Source organism: Coregonus clupeaformis, chromosome 9, assembly GCF_020615455.1.
Source record: "Coregonus clupeaformis isolate EN_2021a chromosome 9, ASM2061545v1, whole genome shotgun sequence".
Taxonomy (NCBI): Eukaryota; Metazoa; Chordata; class Actinopteri; order Salmoniformes; family Salmonidae; genus Coregonus; species Coregonus clupeaformis.
Window position 1 is genome coordinate 28249838 of NC_059200.1, and position 19415 is coordinate 28269252.

Consider the following 19415-nt stretch of genomic DNA (forward strand, 5'->3'; position numbering starts at 1 on the left):
CAGGTACTTTAAGTGTTTCCTTTGCCAAACCAGGGAATTTGCTAGCTATATCATTACCAATGAACATTGTATAAAACACTCTACCAACAGAAAGCTGTAACTAACAAACCTTCTTATTCTTCTCTCTCTCTGAGCTGACATGTTCCTCCACCAGCTTCTTCAGCTGAGCGATTGCATCTTTGGCCTCTCTGAGCTTGGTGCTCAGAGTGTGGTTCTCCTTCTCCCTGCTGATGGCTAGCTCCTGCAGGGCCTCCCTCTCACTCCTCCCCTCCTTCAGCTCCTGCCACGCTGCAGCCGCCTCCAGAGCCATCTCATCCTGCTTCCTCAGGGCCCCCTGGAGGAGCTGTGTCAGGTTCCCCATCTCCTTCTCCAGGCCCTCGCTCATCTGCTCGTGTTCCAGCTGTGATATTGAGTCTTCCGGTGTGTGTTCCTTCTCCATGGTAAGTCTGTTCTGTAGGGCGTCCACCTGCAGGGTCCTCTGGGACAGCTGTTGTCTCAGAGCGTCTGCCTGGCCCTCCAGGTCCTTGATGGCGCTGCCCAGAGAGGACACCACCTGGGTGTGGTCAGATAACGCCACTGACTCCTGAGCCTCAGCCTCAGCCTCCTGCTTCAGGAGGGCAATCTCCTCCAGAGAGGCTGAATACTTGCTCTGTGTGTCGGCTAGCAATGCCTGCAGCTCCTCTACTCTGCTCCTCAGCGTGTCCTGCTCCTTGTCTGGGGAGGCTACAGGGCTGCCAGGCTTAGACTTGACAGCCCAGGTCTCCTCTAGCTGGTTCCTAGTGGAGCTCAGTTCACTCTTGGCCTCGCTGTAGGACTTGGATAGTTCCAACAGGCGGCGCTGCAGCCCATCGATCACGCTCCCCAGCTCGCCTTTCATCTCCTCAAAGTCTTTAGCTGCAGCCTCTACGGGGACCGTCCCCCTCAGTGCCTCCTGCAGCATCCTGATCTCCTCCTGCGCCTCCTTGTACCGGTCCACCAGCAGGCTCTTCTCCCGATCACCACTGTCATCTACTGCCTTCAGCCTGGCCTCCTGCTCCCTGATCCGGCCTACATCTCTCTCCCTCTGCTGCCCTGACTGGGCCAGCTGGGACCTCAGCTCTTTCACTTCCTGTTCCAGAGAGCTTCTCAGTCTCTGGAGCTCCTGCCCTGTCGTTTCACTTCCTCCACCACCTCCTCTTTCAATATGTGCCCTGAGGGCCAGTACCTCCTCTCTGGCCTGCTGGTGTTTCTCCTGCGTCTCCGTCAACTTGGCCTGTAGCTCTGCTAGACTTTCCAGCAGCACCTCCCCCTCCCTCGTCGTCGTCACCTCCTCCTGCTCAGGTTTGAGCCTGGCATGGAGCGTGCAGTTCTCCTTCCGCGTCTCCTGCAGTTTGGACTGGACTCTTCCTAGGGACTCCCTCAGCAGTCGGATCTCCTCCTCGCCTCCCTCCTTCCCCCCATCCCAACTCTCTTCCTCCTTTTGTCTCAGGGAGGAGCTGCTGAGCTCCAGGGCAGACGCCTTAGACATGTCCTCCTCCTCTGTCCCCTGGGGCTGGAGCAGGGTCTCGCTGGGGGACTTGTGGTTGGTGTGGTAGGAGGTGTTAGAGTTCATACTGTTGGGATGGGACGAGTCCTCCTGGCCACCCTCACCTCCCTGGGGAGAAGGACGCTTCTACAGAGAGATGTAGATAGAAGGAGTGATGAGATGGAGAAAGATAAGTAGACAAGGTTTAGTTGATTATTTAGGATCTTATTAAGTGGATCTTTCTTAGGTAGAGGGCCTAATTATAGCAAACACCACACTGGGATATCACCATATTTCACTATATTAGGATATCTACGTCCCTGGAATGACAAGTTGTTTTGAGTATCTGGCTAACCTTGAGTATCTGGGCCAACTGCTGGTTCTCCAGAGACAGAGCTGTAATCTTGGCGTGTAGGGCCACTACCAGAGCTGAGTCTACCTTCCCACAGTCCTCTGCCTGTATCAGCACAATTATATAGTTAACATACAATGGTTTGGACCACCAGGGAATATTATGTTAGGACTTTGGGCCATCTCATGAAACTTACATCACACATCCATTAGTAATTTCTGATGTACATGTAGTAATATTAGTCAACAGTTCAGACTGTGTTAAGTAAAGTAGTGCAGCAGGTGGTTAACTCTTGTACTGTAACTGACTACATTACAGTGTGGGTTTTTGAGCTGCTGCAGAAAAAAACAGTGATGAGTTTTTGACAGCCCAGCCGTCAAAAACACAGCACAGCAGCTGTATAAATGGATTCCAGAGAGAGAGAGAGAGAGAGAGAGAGAGAGAGAGAGAGAGAGAGAGAGAGAGAGAGACGCTAGTGGACTGGGATCAAAGCAGACTGATATTAAAGGCCTGCGCTGTAGCTGTAACTCGCCTTGGGCTCCGGCTCCGTCTCAGTCTGGCATATAGTCACAGTCTGGTCCACAATCTGCTTCAGATTCTCAATGGTCTCCAGCAGCATGCACTTCTCCTCCTGTAGCTTCTCCAACTCCTCCTTTAGAGACACGCTCCGCAACTCCTCTTCCTGAGAGAGAGAGGAGAGGGAAAGAGGAGGGGAAGAGGAAGGGAGGGAGAGAGAGAGAGAGAGAGAGAGAGAGAGAGAGAGAGAGAGAGAGAGAGAGAGAGAGAAAGTTATGCAAAGAGAGAGAGAGAGAAAGTTATGCAGAGAGAGAGAGAGAGAGAGAGAAAGTTATGCAGAGAGAGAGAGAGAGAGAGAGAAAGTTATGCAGAGAGAGAGAGAGCGAGAGAGAGAAAGTTATGCAGAGAGAGCGAGAGAGAGAGAGAGAGAGAGAGAGAGAGAGAGAGAGAGAGAGAGAGAGAGAGAGAGAGCGCAGTAAGCAAAACCAACATAAACAACAGTAGTGACACAGAAAATAAAACATGATGGAAAACAACCAAATGAGAGGCCTAATGACTTATAAGAAATATTCTTGAGTGTAAATGCATGTACCTTATAATTAAATATTTTAAATCCACAACTTTTACTGGAGACTGGAGTTTCATTTGGGGTCATGTACGCGGGAGAGTTGGGACTAGATATCTAGAAAGTTTGGAAACATGAATGACATTTCTTATTGTTTACTCCTGCACCATAGACACAATAATTACTTCAGTAAAAGTTATCTATACATACAAATACACTCACACACAGAAAAACAACCCTAATGCAGCACTGAATTCAAAGAGGCTCAAAAATTTTTTTACACACGAATTCAAACAGATACTGACAAGGTAAACACATATTATAACGTTTAAGATACCTGGCACAAGCAGGGCTGAGGACCATTCAAAAGGGAACCAAAAAGGAAGATAAACAGACAGACAGGAGACGGACAGACCAAAAACAGACAGACAGACCAAAAACAGACGGACAGACCAAAAACAGACGGACAGACCAAATAGACAGGCAGACCAACAGACAGGCAGACCGACCAACATGACGAAAGACAGACTGACAGACAGAGACATGCCTTTACCTGCACAGGGCTAATTGGAGGTGGAGGTGCTTTTCGTTTTTTGGGAGTTGTGCTTCGATCGCCACCTAACCTAGCCAGTTGATCATGCTGAGGTGTGATTGAAGGAGTGGGAAGAAAGAGAAGAACAAAAACAGAAGAACGATCCAGCAGTTTTTAGTTAGGTTAGTTAGTGAAAGAGAAGAATCATCAAACATTTGGAGAGTTTGTGATCAAAGAGAAGGTATTTATCCAAGAGTAGCAAGGCCCTGAAGATTGATCTGTTAACTAACGTGTTAGATTCGTGCTCATACATGCTGCTTGAGGTGCATTTCAAAACGAGTCATTATGTAAAAGAAACAAAGCTATCATCTCATTCAAGTTTAGATAAGGTTGTCAATGACGACACTACAGTGGAAAGAGGTTGGTTTGACTGTCTAATGTGTACTATTCCTTCTGATTAGACTAATAAGTGTAATTTATTACATGTTGATATCAAGTTAAATGTGTGTAGGTTCAATGATTGGGAAAAACTGGTTGCAGTTGTGAAGCTTGGAAGAAGATAGAAAGATTGCACAAGCTGAACTAACTTACCTGAGGAGTTTTGGGGGACTTTGGGGACTTCGGGGACTTCGGGGTGTCTGTGAATAGGGAGGAGAGAGGGGAAGGACAACATTCAAGACACAGCCTGAAGATGGCAGTGTTGTATAAATTCTGCATGACAGGTCAACTGAAAAGTTGCATTTCAAAGCTTGACCACAAGGACCTCAATGATGTATCTGGGTAGATTATGCAGGAAAGTAAAGAAAAGCCTGAAGTTCTTCTAGTCAAAACATCTCTCTTTCTATAACTTTACAAAGTGAACAACAGAACAATGCTTCATGTTACAACCATTAACATGCATCCGAAAGCTTGAATTTCATAACTTCTAGTCACTTCAAATGGATTTGAAGGGAAATTAAGCCGGAAGGAGTCTGCTAGAGTCTCTGGTTAATTGCCTCATACTAGGCTCGATCAGTGCTAAAGACAGTTCTTCTCTCACCGGACTCTGAGTGGGCCTTGTGCAACTCAGCGGTCAGAACGGCCCTGATCTCACTGCTGCCAGACAGCTTGGCGTAGTGCAGAACGTCGTGACCCAAAGAGTCCACAGCCTGAAGGGCAGCTCCTCTCTGGACCAGAACCTCCACTACAGACACACTGCTGCTCTCACTGGCCAGCATCACCGCTGTCCTGTATCACACAGTCAGAAATAGTATCATCATCATCATCATCACCATCATAATACTCATCATTAACATCTTCTTCATCATTATCACTATCATCATCATCACCATCATCCACAACATCACCATTAAGGTATTATAATGTAATGTGCTTGAAGACAACCCGGTAATGAGTAAATGAAGTTATGAAGTAGAATGCATGTGTGATCTGACAGATGAGTCCTTCCTTACCTGCCGTTCTTATCACATGCGTTGACGTCGGCTCCCCAGTCCAGGAGGCTGCTACACACCTCAGCATGGGCGTGTCTGGCGGACAGCAGCAGGGGGCTGAGACCATCCTACAGGGCACACACATCATAGTTCACTAACAGTACGTTGTATACAGTGTGTTCAGATGCCTTGATCATAGTAACACAGAACAGAAGTTTGCATACTGTACTGTCATACTGAAGTTCACATAATGTACTGTAAAAGGCTCCATGACCTTGTTTCTCAGGAAGTGAAAGGAAGAAGAGGAAGAAGTGGTTGGAATGTAAGCTTCACAGTACATTCAGCTGCTGTACACTAGAAGATAGTGCATTGTTCGGTCTGCTGCAATGAAATCATACCATACCAGACACAAGCTGTTTCGGTCATGTAGTCCATGACCACAATGCAATTCCAAAGACAACACTTAGAGCTTTGAGCGGTAACAGGCTGGGCTACATCCTTCAGCATCCTGCTAAAGTAGAAGCATGACTTTATATCTCCAACCTCTACTGAAACACATGAAAGCAAAGCAGTCAAGTCCTTTTATTGTATCCTTCTGGCACACTGAATCAGCTATTCTGTCCCACAGCTCAGAGAGAGGGAAAAAGAGAAATAAAAACTCACTCTCTCTCTCTCTCTCTCTCTCTCTCTCTCTCTCTCTCTCTCTCTCTCTCTCTCTCTCTCTCTCTCTCTCTCTCTCTCTCTCTCTCTCTCTCTCTCTCTCTCTCTCTCTCTCTCTCTCTCTCTCTCTCCTCTCTCTCTCTCTCTCTCTCTCTCTCTCTCTCCCCCCTCTCTCTCTCTCTCTCTCTCTCTCTCTCTCTCTCTCTCTCTCTCTCTCTCTCTCTCTCTCTCTCTCTCTCTCTCTCTCTCTCTCTCTCTCTCTCTCTCTCTCTCTCTCTCTCTCTCTCTCTCTCTCTCTCTCTCTCAGGCAGCCACACACACCCACATACACAGACCCCTCCACAAACATCCACCCACGCTGTCTTCTCTTCCGACGCACAGACAGTCTTCCCTATCAAATAATGCACACAACACAGCCAGCCAGCCATCTCTTTCTTGTCCTTTCGATATTCCTTTCTGTCTATCCTTTCATTTCTACTTTTCTTTCCCAGGGTTTGACTTGCCTTATTAACAAGGTTCAGGAAACTGACACCTCTTCAAAAGCAGAGTCAGGCAATATCTACAGGCCCAGTCTTTGCTTCACGGAACATTACACACTGCACTGGGCGTTGACTCGTTACCTAACATGATCATATGGATTTACTGTCTCACTGGTAGATGGAACATTTTTCAAAATCACATAATATCCCTGAAAGCTCTCTGAAAACACTTATAAGGACAACCATAAAACGTGAAATACTAATGGTTGACGCAGACTTCATACTCAACTTCAAATGAACTTCATAACTTCAAACTTCTACCATAGACTAAAACCAGTAGCCAGTTGAAAAATAATTTATTTCACCAACGTACTTTCCCCAGAGAGACATCACATACCATAACCCGTAGGTTGAGTGATTTCTCTGGTGATACAGTGAGCTCCAAAGGTATTGCGACAGTGACACATTTTGTTTTGTTTTGACTCTGTACTCCAGCACTTTGGATTTGAAATTATACAATGACTATGAGGTTAAAGTGCAGACTGTCAGCTTTCATTTGAAGGTATTTTCATCCATATCGGGTGAACCATTTAGAAATTACAGCACTTTTGTACATAGTCCCCCCATTTTAGGGGACCAAAGGTATTGGGACAAATTCACTTATATGTGTATTGAAGTAGTCAAAGGTTTAGTATTTGGTCCCAAATTCATAGCACACAATGAGTACATCAAGCTTGTGACTCTACAAACTTGTTGGATGCCTTTGCTGTTTGTTTTGGTTTTGGTTATTTTGTGCCGTGGCAAAATTTGGTTTGACTTTGGATAGCCTGTCTGTGGGGCCAGTTAGGGACTATCAATAAATTACACAATGTTGTCTTATTAAATGCTTTCAATATTTGTATACAAATTCCTACAATTTATAGTTGTAATTTGGAGCTATTGACCGTTTAAAATATTGTCCCATGTACATTGTGTAATTTACTGATGGTCCCAAACTAGCCCCATAGGGATATCGGCATTGTGATCCAGTTGCGTGCAGCTGTGCGCCAAATTGATGATTAGTTGGGTGTTGCCAGCTGTGGGTATTTGGGCAGGATTGAAATAAAACCAACCTAAGGAAAACTGTTACGGTACCCTTCATTCTGTGACATACATTATTCTCCTAATTATCTCGCAAATCTCAGTTTTGGACGATACTGAATTTTTGACCAAAATTATCCTATGTACACTTTGTAGTCAATTTGGCCACTAGAATACCTTTCTCTGACTCATTTCGATGCCACATAAGCCGTCATCAAAAGGAGAAGTTGCTTACTACGTTCAGACCACACAGAGTACAGTTTCCACCTCATATCTTATTCTTATTTACTGGAATGACCTTTGGTAAATAACATGGGAATCTTTTCAGACCACACTGTACAGTTTTAATAAGTGTTTGTATGTCTATAGGTGAGAGGACAAAAATCAACCTTCGTAGAAAAGAGGAAACATCACTAGCCATTGTGTGCAGGTGTGACAAATATGACATTTGACACTCTTCGGGAATCTAAATGGGGTTAGGAGATATGTCAGAGTCGACTGGAAATGTGTCAGACTTGCTTAATGGTGCACTCCTAACATACACCACAAAGGGCAAAGCTATTACGTGGGTTTCTAAGGGTTTCTAAGACAAAAAAAACCTGCTTTCCTTATCTCTAGCACACAAGCTCTAGCAGCCGCAGTGTGAATGTTTTCATACTCTCACAGTCTGGGGGGATGAGAAATACATGGTCTGATCCTCATGCCTAAATAAAGCCACAGGATGGCATCTGTGATTGAGGCCAGTGGAGCAGAGGCTGTCTGCCAGGGCCCAGGAAGCTTATGTAACAATCTGACATTTAAGCCATGTGTAATCTCAGCACAGTGCACCACAGAGAGATGTGGCTAAGGCTGTCTGGCCCGACAGAGAGATGGGGAGGGTTAACCATGAAGGAGTGGGTACAGGGTCCTAGCGAAGCCACATTGTTACATCAATTGTGTGTCCCACTGTCTATAGATCCCCTTTATTCTACTCTGTTCATTATTGCAAGTGAAAGGCAAGGTATGAGTGACTACACCTCATCACCATCCTGTATAATATTGAGATACTTCTGTCTCTGTGTGTTGTATCGTTATGTTGACATTAACATGGATTACAGACAACCACACTATAAGCATCCACTCCTCCACGACTGTGAATGTTCAAAAACTCTATGTGTGTGTGAGAAACAAGGACATTTTGTGGGGATATTTCGCCGGTCCCCACATGGAAAAAGGCTATTTTAGGCTTAGGGGTTAGGTTTAGGATTTGGGTTACAATTAGGGTTACAATTATGGTTAGGAGTTATGGTTAGGTTTAGGGTTTGGGGTTAATGTTAGGGTTAGAGGGATACTTCGGGATTTTGGCAATGAAGCCCTTTATCTTCAGTACTTACCCAGTGGATACCATTTTTATGTCTCTGCGTGCAGTTTGAAGGAAGTTGCTAACTAGCATTAGCGCAATGACTGGAAGTATATGGTAACTGCTAACATGCTAGTAGATACCATAGACTTCCAGTCATTGCGCTAACGCTAGTTTGATATGGCTCGCAAAACTAGCTCTAACTTCTTTCATACTGGACGCAGAGACATATAAATGGTATCCAATAGTTAATCTGACTATGGGGAAGTAGATAAAGGGCAAGAGGACAAATCTCAGACTGGCCAATAAAAAGAAAATATTAAGATGGGCAGTCTGAGATATGGCATTTCTGCCTAGAAGGTCAGCATCCCGGAGTCGCCTCTTCACTATTGACGTTGAGACTGGTGTTTTGCGGGTACTATTTAATGAAGCTGCCAATTGAGGACCTGTGAGGCGTCTGTTTCTCAAACTAGACACTCTAATGTATTTGTCCTCTTGCTCAGTTGTGCACCGGGGCCTCCCACTCCTCTTTCTATTCTGGTTAGAGCCAGTTTGCGCTGTTCTGTGAAGGGAGTAGTACACAGCGTTGTATGAGTTCTTCAGTTTCTTGGCAATTTCTCACATGGAATAGCCTTCATTTCTCAGAACAAGAATAGACTGACGAGTTTCAAAAGAAAGTTATTTGTTTCTGGCCATTTTGAGCCTGTAATGGAACCCACAATTGCTGATGCTCCAGATACTCAACTAGTCTCAAGAAGCCCAGTTTTATTGCTTCTTTAATCAGCACAACAGTTTTCAGCTGTGCTAACATAATTGCAAAAGGGTTTTCTAATGATCAATTAGCCTTTTAAAATGATAAACTTGGATTAGCAAACACAACGTGCCATTGGAACACAGGACTGATGGTTGCTGATATTGGGCCTCTGTACGCCTATGTAGATATTCCATTAAAAATCAGCCGTTTCCAGCTACAATAGCCATTTACAACATTAACAATGTCTACACTGTATTTCTGATCAATTTGATGTTATTTTAATGGACAAAAAAAGTGCTTTTCTTTTGAAAACAAGGACATTTCTAAGTGACCCCAAACTTTTGAATGGTAGTGTACGTGTGTGTGTGTGTGCATGTCCACAGTACGTAAGCTACAGCTCATCCCACTGAATATGAAATGCAGCCAAATTAGGTTATTTTACCTGATCTTGTGTGCACTGCTGATGACAGTCTCCATCACCTTCTAGTGGGTCACACTCTGTGAAGTTACAAAACCTCTAAACAAGGATACATACTGCTCCCTGTCTCCCGCCCCCGACTGTGTTTCTCTGTCTGGAACAGCAGGCTCTGCCCACACAGCTAAAGTACCGCTGTTCAGATGGCATCAAAGCCCATTTATATCTGATGGATAGATCACACTGTGGAGCACTACACCATTACACGTGATTGTTTCTGAGAGAGACAATTTTGATTGCAGCAATAGCTCTCTGACAAAGACACAGTCATCTTGCGTGTTTACCATCCAGAGGATTCTGACATGATAACAAGCTCACAGTAATGATGAAGTGTCAACCAGGCTTTGAGTGGGGCGAGAAAACGATGGACTCTGACTGGTGTGTGACTCCCTCCCTGGCCTTCCAGGACCCTCCACAGTGCCCAGTTAGTTCCTTGGAGAATAACAGTGTTCAGTGCTATTTCAGGACCAGGGAGGATTGATAAGAACCCAAAGCTTGATTGGAGAGGGTTTTTTCATCTACACTACAACACAAATGTGCTTCTTCTTATACCTCTGCAACAAAAGCTAACATCTTTGATTGCGCCAAATGGATTCATTTGTTAACAATCTATCTTATTGTGTGTATCATTTTCTCTCAGTCGGCCAGCTGAAGAAATATGGTCTGTGTCAACGTTATAAACTTAGCAAAAATAAGAGGAAATGCAGGATTTGAGAAATGTTTAAAACAAGTATGGAGGACTTTATGTAACACATTATGTAACACGAAACTTCACTAAAGGAAGAGTATGATTCTCTAGTTGAATCAGAGGTTCTGACTATGCTGTATTGGTTATTTAAGCAATGAGGTCCGAGGGGGTGTGGTATATGGCCAATATACCACGGCTAACGGCTGTTCTTATGCACAACGCAACACGGAGTGCCTGGACACAGCCCTTAGTCGTGGTATATTGGCCATATATCACAAACCCCCGAGGTGCCTTATTGCTATTATAAACTGGTTACCAACGTAATTAGAGCAGTTAAAATAAATGTTTTGTCGTACCCGTGGTATACGGTCTGACATACCTCGGCTGTCAGCCAATCAGCATTCAGGTCTCAAACCACCCAGTTTATAATAGCAAGTTATACATTCTTAATCATGTATCCCCGTGGTAGATTACTGGATCAGAATAACTGTAAAAACAATACATAAAAGCCCTCACGGCTCTTTATACGACCCCAGTGCTGCAATTAATGTAATTGGAAATAACATGGGCATTTTTATATGTGGGTGAATGTGTGTGCTAGAGTGTTGATCAGTGAAGCTTTTTTCTTTATGGTGCACAAGACACCTGTCTGATTCGCGCCTGTCTCAGTGGAATAATCCATTGCGGAGGCCACGGGGAATGCACAGTCCATCACTCTAAGACATGTGATACTGAAATTGTATATAGTTATATTATGTAAATATAATGGTGCAACACTAATAAATCAAATATTATTTTATAACAATTGTGCTTTCTCCTACGTTGGATACGGTCGCTGTCCGCGGTTCTGAAACAATCTTCAGTGCGCCGTAGAATTGCCGCCTTTCCCGATGTTGCTATGCGCATAATAGCAAAGTTAACCAGCATATTGGGATTGAGAACAATGCGGCGAAGGCAGCAGCAGCAGAGATGAGGAAACAGCCTGTCAGTCCTACTCCCGCTCCCCCTCTCCAGCGCTCGACGTTGCCGGTCTACTAACCACCGGTCCTGGCAACAAGCATTACGCACACCTGGTCATCATTATCTCCTTGATTACTCCTTCATTTAGCCCTCAGTAGACAGCAGTCACTAGGTAGTATTGTTTTCTCTCACGTTATGTACGGTTCTCATGTTCTGTTCGTCTGCATTGATTCTTTATTAAACTCATGTTCTGCACCTGCTTCCCGACTTCCGGAGTATTACGTTACACAGCCCTTGCCTTAGCCTAATTGTCTAAGAAAATTGAGGAGAGCGGTTTTACAAATCATCCATATATACAGTACCAGTCAAAAGTTTGGACACCTACTCATTCAAGGGTTTTTCTTAATTTTTACTATTTTCTACATTGTAGAATAATAGTGAAGACATCAAAACTATGAAATAACACATATGGAATAATGTAGTAACCAAAAAAGTGTTAAACAAATCTTGAAGGAGTTCCCACATATGCTTAGCACTTGTTGGCTGCTTTTCCTTCACTCTGCCGTCCGACTCATCCCAAACCATCTCAATTGGTTTGAGGTCGGGGGATTGTGGATGCCAGGTCATCTGATGCAGCACTCCATTACTTTCCTTCTTGGTAAAATAGCCCTTACACAGCCTGGAGGTGTGTTGGGTCATTGTCTTTTTGAAAAACAAATGATAGTCCCACTAAGCCCAAACCAGATGGGATGGCGTATCGCTGCAGAATGCTGTGGTAGCCATGCTGGTTAAGTGTGCCTTGAATTCTAAATAAATCACAGACAGTGTCACCAGCAAAGCACCCCCACACCATAACACCTCCTCCTACATGCTTTACGGTGGGAAATACAGATGCGGAGATCAATCGTTAACTCACACCGCGTCTCACAAAGCCACGGCGGTTGGAACCAAAAATCTCCAATTTGGACTCCAGACCAAAGGACAATTTTCCACCTGTCTAATGTTCATTGCTCGTGTTTCTTGGCCCAAGCAGGCCTCTTCTTATTATTGGTATCCTTTAGTAGTGGTTTATTTGTAGCAATTCAACCATGAAGGCCTGATTCACACAGTCCCCTCTGAACAGTTGATGTTGAGACGTGTCTGTGACTTGAACTCTGTGAAGTATTTATTTGGGCTGCAATTTCTGAAGCTGGTAACTCTAATGAACGTATCCTCTGCAGCAGAGGTAACTCTGGGTCTTCCATTCCTGTGGTGGTCCTCATGAGAGCCAGTTTCATCATAGCGCTTGACGCTTTTTGCGACTGCACTTGAAGAAACTTTCAAAGTTCTTGAAATGTTCGGTATTGACTGACCTTCATGTGTTAAAGTAATGATGGACTGTGATTTCTCTTTGCTTATTTGAGTTGTTCTTGCCATAATATGGACTTGGTCTTTTACCAAATATGGCTATCTTCTGTATACGTGTTGCTGTGTTCGGAGTTTGTTAGAACCGATTTATTGATGTGATTATGATTGGCTATATGTCAGGCCCTATTTATCACATGCATGCGATGCTTACATGTTTCACGTAAAGAGAGCAAGGGTTGAGGGAATAGGGAATGTTTTTCCTAAACAAATTAGGGATTTCGGTAACAGAACTTTTCAGTCAGAATCAAATAAGAAACTAAATGGCTGAAATGATGTTGCAGCTTCAGCACGGACAGTGCAATACACTTGCTGTGCTGTGGTGCCTTTTCGCTGCAGTAGGGAGGAGAGCGAGACAACGTGCGCCAGTCACACAGGCACTCGCTGTCATTTTTTTTAACAGTGTGACCATCGGGCTCTTTCTGGAGTCATTTGTGTGTCTTAATCATTTAATCAAACAGTGTGCTTAAAGCATCATACAAGCATATGTAGGCAATTTTATTTTATTATTTTATAATGTCTATATATGGACAAATAAGTCTAAACATTTCGACCAATCGATTGGTTGAGAGAACAGGACGACTCTCGATCGATCAATTTATTTATTTTTGTCGGGGACAGCCCTATGGGCTACACAGTCCAACTACCACAACACAAATACACAATGCATGCCTCTCACTCACAGTGAACCCGCATCACACACACAGTTAACACCACAATAACACCCCATCAACCCCAGAAACACACACTCACATGCACACTCCCACACAGTCGGTCAGTCAGAGGATGATAGTTTTCTTGTCATGTTTAAGGCACAGCAGAACCAGTACAATAGGATTGATGCATGCTGCATTTATGTGGAAGTCTTTTCTCTACCCACTGGGTAGTCCTAATTGGTCAGGCCTGGATATTTCTTTAGTTTGAGTTGAAGACCTTCAAAGAAGCCCTATACAAACAATAACTTGAACTGAATGAGGGAACTGCATTGTATCTGATTGAATGGCATACATACCATGTCTTTGATGTTCACCGGACACTTGTGCTCACATAAGGTTTGGACAATCACAATGCTTCCACTGGCAGCTGAGGGAGAAAATAAGAGAATCATGTGAACACCTAAAATGCCTTGTCTACCATGGAGTTATACCATGGAGCTCACTGCCTGAATAGAACTCAACTGTGTCCAACATGGTGGAATTATCCTACAGTCGTTCGTAGCTGGAAGTTGCAACCCTGGAGATAATTAGGCAGAACCTGGCAGTAGAGTCTCCTGTGTAATTGACATGGCCCTTTATACAGTTCTCTTTGATCCAGGCCTTTCATCCCCAGATAAAAGCATCCCCTGCAGGCTGAAGGCTCTCTAAAATTGTAGGAAACTCTCCAGTACGCCTTGCTATTTCTGCAATTTCACAAACACTAACAACTGGAACAGCACTCCTGTATCTAATATCTAAGTGGCCTATTAGAATAGTGTCACAGTGAGTGTACAGCGAAATATGTTCTTCATTGAGCCATTCAAGAGTACATTACATGTACAGTGAGGGAAAAAAATATTTGATCCCCTGCTGATTTTGTACGTTTGCCCACTGACAAATAAATTATCAGTCTATAATTTTAATGGTAGGTTTATTTGAACAGTGAGAGACAGAATAACAACAAAATAATCCAGAAAAACGCATGTCAAAAATGTTATAAATTGATTTGCATTTTAATGAGGGAAATAAGTATTTGACCCCCTCTCAATCAGAAAGATTTCTGGCTCCCAGGTGTCTTTTATACAGGTAACAAACTGAGATTAGGAGCACACTCTTAAAGGGAGTGCTACTAATCTCAGCTTGTTACCTGTATAAAAGACACCTGTCCACAGAAGCAATCAATCAGTCAGATTCCAAACTCTCCACCATGGCCAAGACCAAAGACCTCTCCAAGGATGTCAGGGACAAGATTGTAGACCTACACAAGGCTGGAATGAGCTACAAGACCATCGCCAAGCAGCTTGGTGAGAAGGTGACAACAGTTGGTGCGATTATTCGCAAATGGAAGAAACACAAAATAACTGTCAATTTCCCTCGGCCTGGGGCTCCATGCAAGATCTCACCTCGTGGAGTTGCAATGATCATGAGAACGGTGAGAAATCAGCCCAGAACTACACGGGAGGATCTTGTCAATGATCTCAAGGCAGCTGGGACCATAGTCACCAAGAAAACAATTGGTAACACACTATGCCGTGAAGGACTAAAATCCTGCAGCGCCCGCAAGGTCCCCCTGCTCAAGAAAGCAGAGGAGAACTGGGTGAAAGTGTTGTGGTCAGATGAGACCAAAATCGAGCTTGAACTGAACTTTGGCATCATCTCAACTCGCCGTGTTTGGAGGAGGAGGAATGCTGCCTATGACCCCAAGAACACCATCCCCACCGTCAAACATGGAGGTGGAAACATTATGCTTTGTGGGTGTTTTTCTGCTAAGGGGACAACTTCACCGCATCAAAGGGACGATGGACGGGGCCATGTACCGTCAAATCTTGGGTGAGAACCTCCTTCCCTCAGCCAGGGCATTGAAAATGGGTCGTGGATGGGTATTCCAGCATGACAATGACCCAAAACACACAGCCAAGGCAACAAAATGGATTTCTCAAGAAGAAGCACAATAAGGTCCTGGAGTGGCCTAGCCAGTCTCCAGACCTTAATCCCATAGAAAATCTGTGGAGGGAGCTGAAGGTTTGAGTTGCCAAACGTCAGGCTCGAAACCTTAATGACTTGGAGAAGATCTGCAAAGAGGAGTGGGACAAAATCCCTCCTGAGATGTGTGCAAACCTGGTGGCCAACTACAAGAAACATCTGACCTCTGTGATTGCCAACAAGGATTTTGCCACCAAGTACTAAGTCATGTTTTGCAGAGGGGTCAAATACTTATTTCCCTCATTAAAATGCTAATCAATTTATAATATTTTTGACATGCGTTTTTCTGGATTTTTTTGTTGTTATTATGTCTCTCACTGTTCAAATAAACCTACCATTAAAATTATAGACTGATCATGTCTTTGTCAGTGGGCAAACGTACAAAATCAGCAGGGGATCAAATACTTTTTTCCCTCACTGTATGGTTTACCCCAGGCTCAGAAACATTCCAGTCATCTACTGTACGGGTAGTCTGGTCTCATAGCTGCAGCTAATCTTCTGTAATCATCAGCAAGCATTTGAGCTGAGGTACAGTAGGGTGCAATGGATGGATGGTGACATAGATGGGTGACTGAAAGAGGGGAATGGGGATCAGGTGCTTAGTAGATACGCTATCCGCTGCTCTGCGACTAAGAAGATGAATCATCGAGACGTTTTATCCTCCTAGTTTTATGGGTGTCAACTTGAGTAATACAAATTAATCTCAATCAATTTCTGATAAGACAGCACCATTTCAGGTAGAATCTTTAATGCCTAAGTTACAATTTCCCAGAGCTGATGCCTGGGGATGTCCTATAGCAATAACGTTTCATACTTTTATGTAGGCATTATAGAGCCCTTAATCATATGTATAACACTCGTTAAGTTATTTCTAACCAAGTCTTACCTGCGTGGTGAAGGGCTGTCTTCCCTGAGCAGTCCAGAGCATCCAACACACATTTACTCTGGTGGGAAAACACGGGTTTAGGTCAACATCTATATGACTATATTATTTTTTTATCACTGTGATGGTTGATCTGAAAAATGTGACTGAGCCTTAATGAACTGTGTTAGCTAAGAGTATGTCAGACATTTTTGAGATGCATTTTAATTTGGAGTTAATGGGAGTGCCCTTGCATCAGATTTAAAACAGTGTGTCAAGTCAATCTGTATGGGCAGCGGCTTAGCTGGCCATTCATTTGACAGGTATTACCAGAGAGGGAAGGATATGTATTACTTCTGACTTCAGCTTCCCAACTGTTCAGAAAATGGTCTCAATCTCAGCATAGATAGACATAAAATGAACCCACTGAAAATAGTACACTCAATTCTTGATAGGCTACATATCAATCACAAAAATAGCTTTAGTACATAATTGCTACACCAAAGCTTTGAATTTCATGTACCACAGAGCCGCTCAAAAAGTTAGATCCATTCTCTAAACAAGGTGTAAGAATGACTGATATTAGCATTGAGTAGATGAAACCATTCACTCAGATCATATTAAGAGTCAGCCATTCTGATTGATGGCTAAGTATAATCCTGTATGCACAGTGAGTGTGGTGTAGCCTTGAGTCTGACAGCTTCATAAATAATTTTATCCACACAGTTATGACATGCTGAAAATACTAACTAACAACAGTTCATGCACAGATAATGTATTCTTAATATCTGAACTACACAAAAATCCCTGAACTAAATTAGGACTTGAACCAGCAGTCCACTGTACTAGTGAGCAAGGCACTTAACCCTAATTGCTCCTGTAAGTCGCTCTGGATAAGAGCATCTGCTAAATGACCAATTATTTATTATTTATTTAGTTGTTTTCCACAAGCTATCAATATTGCTCCTGCAGAAGCCTTTTATTGTGTGATCTTATGTATGGCTAAACTGAGGTCATATCAGGGTTGTGTGGAGGATAGAGAGGTGGTCATGGGTTAGATCAGCAGATACACTAGGACAGACAGTAGGATCATCAGACAGAACACAGACAGATATCACATGCCTCTCATCACAAGACTGCACTGCAGTGTTACAGTCAGTCAGTGAACCCATCTTCACAATGGTCAGAGAGTGCCTTTTTAAATTGTGATTCAACAACAAGCACAACTGTTTTAGCTCTCTGGCATACAAATGGCCCATAAATAAGGGTGATAATGAACTACCCAAGAACAAATCAATGGCTTCATCCGATACAGTCAGTGAGTGTTGTCGGTCACCATTTGTTTACAGTTTCATTCATTCAGTAGCTCCATCTTACCTGTATAAGCTTTTCGGCACACTCCTGATGGTTGTTTTTGGCAGCGAGGTGTAAAGCACTAAAACCTGAGGAGAAAAAGACATCCAGGTGAGACATCTTTCGTTGCAGCCTCAGCTTCATTCAACTCCCTGCAGGTCTCAAGTCCATGTGGTCCTCTGTAGCTCAGCTGGTAGAGCACGGCGCTTGTAACGCCAAGGTAGTGGGTTCGATCCCCGGGACCACCCATACACAAAAATGTATGCACGCACGACTGTAAGTCGCTTTGGATAAAAGCGTCTGCTAAATGGCATATTATTATTATATTAAATGTCTGTAACCACTAGCAGTCATATATGTAACCACTAGCAGTCATATATGTAACCACTAGCAGTCACGTCTGTAACCACTAGCAGTCCCGTCTGTAACCACTAGCAGTCATATCTGTAACCACTAGCAGTCATATCTGTAACCACTAGCAGTCACGTCTGTAACCACTAGCAGTTACGTCTGTAACCACTAGCAGTCATATCTGTAACCACTAGCAGTCATATCTGTAACCACTAGCAGTCCCGTCTGTAACCACTAGCAGTCCCGTCTGTAACCACTAGCAGTCATATCTGTAACCACTAGCAGTCATATCTGTAACCACTAGCAGTCATATCTGTAACCACTAGCAGTCATGTCTGTAACCACTAGCAGTCACGTCTGTAACCACTAGCAGTAGAATCATACTTGGGAAAAGTTTCTGGGCAGATTAGTTCTATAGGGAATGTTCACCTACAGTATGTTCAGGATATATTCACATGTTATGTAAGTAGCTCTCCCTTCAAATATTCATCTGGATCTTTGGGCAGGCACAGTACAAGGTTTGTAGTCCACTAACCTGAGGCGTCTATGACAGATGTGTCCGCTCCATGGGCCAGCATGACTGCCAGACATTCGGTTTGACCACGGGTGGCAGCCACATGGAGACTGTATGGGGAGAGAGAGGTCATTGGATGAATAAACAGAAAGTACAGCAATAAATTCTGAAAAAAGAAATCCCTACAATTCCTTATACAAAAAGAAAACAAAGGTAATTGACATCTCCAACAATGTGATCGGTTAATATGGTTTTCACTGGCCAGATCTGCTTCTTTAAGGTGGAAAGATCAAGAAAAGGTTGAGTGGTGTGGGGACTATTGAATTCTGTGCTAGAGAATGAGTTTATTCAGTATCCGCCAATGTATTGATTGTGTTCTGAGCTTTGCCTTTTGTATGTGTTGTTAGAACAGGGTCAGTGCACTGCTGTGGATACATTTTTTATTTTATTTTACCTTTATTTAACTAGGCAAGTAAGTTAAGAACAAATTCTTATTTACAATGACAGCCTACACCGGCCAAACCCGGACGACGCTGGGCCAATTGTGCACCGCCCTATTGGACTCCCAATCACGGCCAGTTGTGATACAGCCTGGAATCGAACCAGTCTGTAGTGACGCCTCAAGCACTGAGATGCAGTGCCTTAGACCACTGCGCCAATCGGGAGCCCAATGAGCATTGCTCTAGGCCATCATGCAGGCTCACAGAGCTAACACACACAAAGAGCTAACACAGGCAGCCGGATGACCTATAGGACCACTCCACTGAAGAACATGAAAACAGAGCAATTACCACTGCTATAGAGGATGTCTTCTTCACTACTCTGAACGAACATTGAAACAGGAAACAGCATAGCAGATTCCAGATTCTAAACATTCTAGTGCACTTCTGCCTAATTGCTTTGGAATATGAGAGAGAAA

The 19415-nt window shown here is 43.7% G+C and overlaps 1 protein-coding gene across 2 annotated transcripts in view; it reads right to left on the minus strand.

Annotated features, from left to right (window-relative positions):
• LOC121573904 (ankycorbin-like) overlaps nucleotides 1-19415 on the minus strand; it is a 61746-nt gene that overhangs the window by 3371 nt on the left and 38960 nt on the right. Inside the window, exons 4-15 of one of the 2 annotated variants that reach the window (XM_041886296.2) lie at nucleotides 18518-18606; nucleotides 17656-17720; nucleotides 16303-16360; nucleotides 13751-13821; nucleotides 4921-5027; nucleotides 4509-4696; nucleotides 4061-4107; nucleotides 3491-3577; nucleotides 2965-3054; nucleotides 2389-2538; nucleotides 1860-1961; nucleotides 110-1651 (exon numbers count right to left, since the gene is read on the minus strand). In XM_041886296.2, coding sequence (XP_041742230.2) covers nucleotides 110-1651; nucleotides 1860-1961; nucleotides 2389-2538; nucleotides 2965-3054; nucleotides 3491-3577; nucleotides 4061-4107; nucleotides 4509-4696; nucleotides 4921-5027; nucleotides 13751-13821; nucleotides 16303-16360; nucleotides 17656-17720; nucleotides 18518-18606 — 2596 coding nt within the window. The remainder of the gene's footprint in view (nucleotides 1-109; nucleotides 1652-1859; nucleotides 1962-2388; nucleotides 2539-2964; nucleotides 3055-3490; nucleotides 3578-4060; nucleotides 4108-4508; nucleotides 4697-4920; nucleotides 5028-13750; nucleotides 13822-16302; nucleotides 16361-17655; nucleotides 17721-18517; nucleotides 18607-19415) is intronic. The other variant, XM_041886297.2, reaches the window with a different exon arrangement.